Here is a 2,416-nt window from a genome sequence, read left to right on the forward strand (position 1 = left end):
CATAGAGGAGAAACAATAATGTACAGTATGTGGAAAATAATGTGTTTTTTTAACCTTAAACCGCACAAAATAATGTTCTTTTTAGCAACGTCATATGACCCCTTTAACGGTTTTTGCACCGTTCTGTGACACTTGCGTTTCTTATTAAAGTGCCCCTATTATGTATTTTTGAAAATTACCTTTCATGCAGTGTGTAACAGCTCTAAGAGAATGAAAACATCCTGCAGAGTTTTAAATCTGAAAGTGAGTCGTTGAGCAAGTAAGGTAAAAAGAAATGCACATTATAAGACAATGAAAGCGTTTTTTGACCTTGCATGCATGTCAACCTGTTGTTGGGGACTCCCAAAACCAAAATATGAACCTTTCATTACCCATAATAGGGGCACTTTAAGTAACGCCGCTATAAAATCTACAGCCCAAAACGGAACACGAATGTACTGTAGTTCAAATACAGAACGAATGACTCTTGTGAGCCGGTTCTTTGTAGTGAATCAAATACATACAGCGCAACCAGTGTAGTACGATTCCCGAGTTAATTCGGTATTAGTGAATTAAAAACAATAAGCGTAGTTGGATTCCTGAATAATAATAATTGATTCTAAAGAGTCGGTTTAACGTTATTTTATCAAAACAAAATAACGTAGGCCTATTGGGTAAAGTCCGAATCTCGAACGAATGACTCAAATGTGTCGGCTCTAATAAAACTCAACTTTCTACAACCCGTGATATTTAAATCACAACTGTTAGTCAGATATACACATTCTCCGTTTTGACAGCGCATTTTAAGCAGCAGTAGGCCTACTAAATAGCCTATATTACTAGATGTTTGCGGTTTACTACGGTTATATTCCTAATGTTTATTCCTTAAAATTAATAAAAGAATCGGAACACCCGGGATTCTCTTTCCTAGCCAGGACCAAACATTATGGATGGAAGTGTAACGGAGGTAAAGACCGTTGTTTATTTTTATATTCTCCTTTTTCACTCATTGTCTATATAAGGACACACTGCTTTTTATGTCTAACGTTACTTGTTTTTTCCTTCTGTTTTTCTCACCTCCGGCTAGCGAGTCTCAGGTGGCAGTGATTCACATTCTTTGTTTTTCTTCTTTCATTCTTTACCCTCTACTTGTTTTATTTAACTCCCTGTCCCTTTCTCCACACTTGTTTTCTTCATTCTTCTTCCCCACTCCGCCTTCACCCCACTTTCTCCTCCTCAGCATCCAGTGTTGCCCTGGAAGAGGTAATTTCATGCCCCTCAATGGCGGTTCAGCCAGGTGGAAGTGGCTGGCTGCCTGCGCGCCTGTTGTAACCGTAGAAAGTTACCAAAGATTAACGGTCACGGAATAGTCCCGCCTTGTCTTTGTTGTTGAAAACTTGAGGCCTGATTTCTGAATAAACTGAGTAACGACGTAACTAGCTAGCTAAGTAATTACTTTAAAACTTTTAAACAAACTTTCAAAAACATTCATCCCATGAATTATATTATTATACTAATTATATTAAATATACTACTAAATAAAACCATTACAAGTTGCTACTTAAAATAAAATAAACGTATGAAATAAAATATATAAACAAAAACAAACCATTTCAGATAAAGTTGTTTTTAATAAAAAACTAAAATAAACTAAAACTGAAATAAAATAAATAAAAACTGTAGCCTACATGCATTCCAATAAAAGACAAAGTTAGTAAAATACACACACACACACACACACACACAATGATTCATACTAGGGCAAACCCATATAGTTCAGCAAATGTATTTTATTTATACAAAACAACAAGGACTACCAAAAAGTTAGTCAAAGGAACATAATTTTGTTTTTTTTGAATGAAATACATTTCCTCACAATCTCCAAAACACTCCTTAAAAAAAGACAAGTACAATCGTTCACAACAGTCGTCAAATGACAAACTCTCTTGGCTTTGAAAAGAAAGAGGGAAAAAAAGACCACATTCTCTTGTGACCGCAACGACGGGGATCCACAGACGGAGACGAGACGGACAGACAGAAGCGTCCTCGGCTCGGTTAGGTCGTGAGGCTGGCTGTCTAGCTGGCTGGTCAAACAACACATTGATTCTAGAAAAGGCCTGGTCAGTAACTCACCGCCTTGCAGTATATCTCTTCGGTATTGACTGCTCTTGGAGGTTTTCTTCTTCACCTTGGACTTCTGCCCAGGCGGTGTGTGGTCTGCAGAGGGCCTCGCTCGACCTGAAAAGGGGGGATGAGACATGACAATAAAGCAGCTAAAAGAATTGTAGCTATTATAAAAGTTGCTTTAGGTAGAAAATGTCTAATTATATAATGCTGTGACCAGTGTTGGGCAGTAACTAGTTACTAGTAACTTAGTTACTGTAATAATATTACTTTTTGCAGTAACTAGTAGTGTAAATAATTACTAATAATATTA

At 36.9% G+C, this 2,416-nt stretch overlaps 1 protein-coding gene across 1 annotated transcript in view; it reads right to left on the reverse strand.

Moving 5' to 3' along the window:
- The window catches only part of robo3 (roundabout, axon guidance receptor, homolog 3 (Drosophila)), a 77,775-nt gene that overhangs the window by 783 nt on the left and 74,576 nt on the right, over positions 1 to 2,416 (reverse strand). Inside the window, exon 25 of the mRNA XM_016483097.1 lies at positions 2,113 to 2,217. Within this exon, the coding sequence (XP_016338583.1) occupies positions 2,113 to 2,217 (105 nt within the window). The remainder of the gene's footprint in view (positions 1 to 2,112; positions 2,218 to 2,416) is intronic.

The sequence above is a fragment of the Sinocyclocheilus anshuiensis genome, unplaced genomic scaffold (assembly GCF_001515605.1).
Source record: "Sinocyclocheilus anshuiensis isolate Anshui unplaced genomic scaffold, SAMN03320099.WGS_v1.1 scaffold437, whole genome shotgun sequence".
NCBI lineage: Eukaryota > Metazoa > Chordata > Actinopteri > Cypriniformes > Cyprinidae > Sinocyclocheilus > Sinocyclocheilus anshuiensis.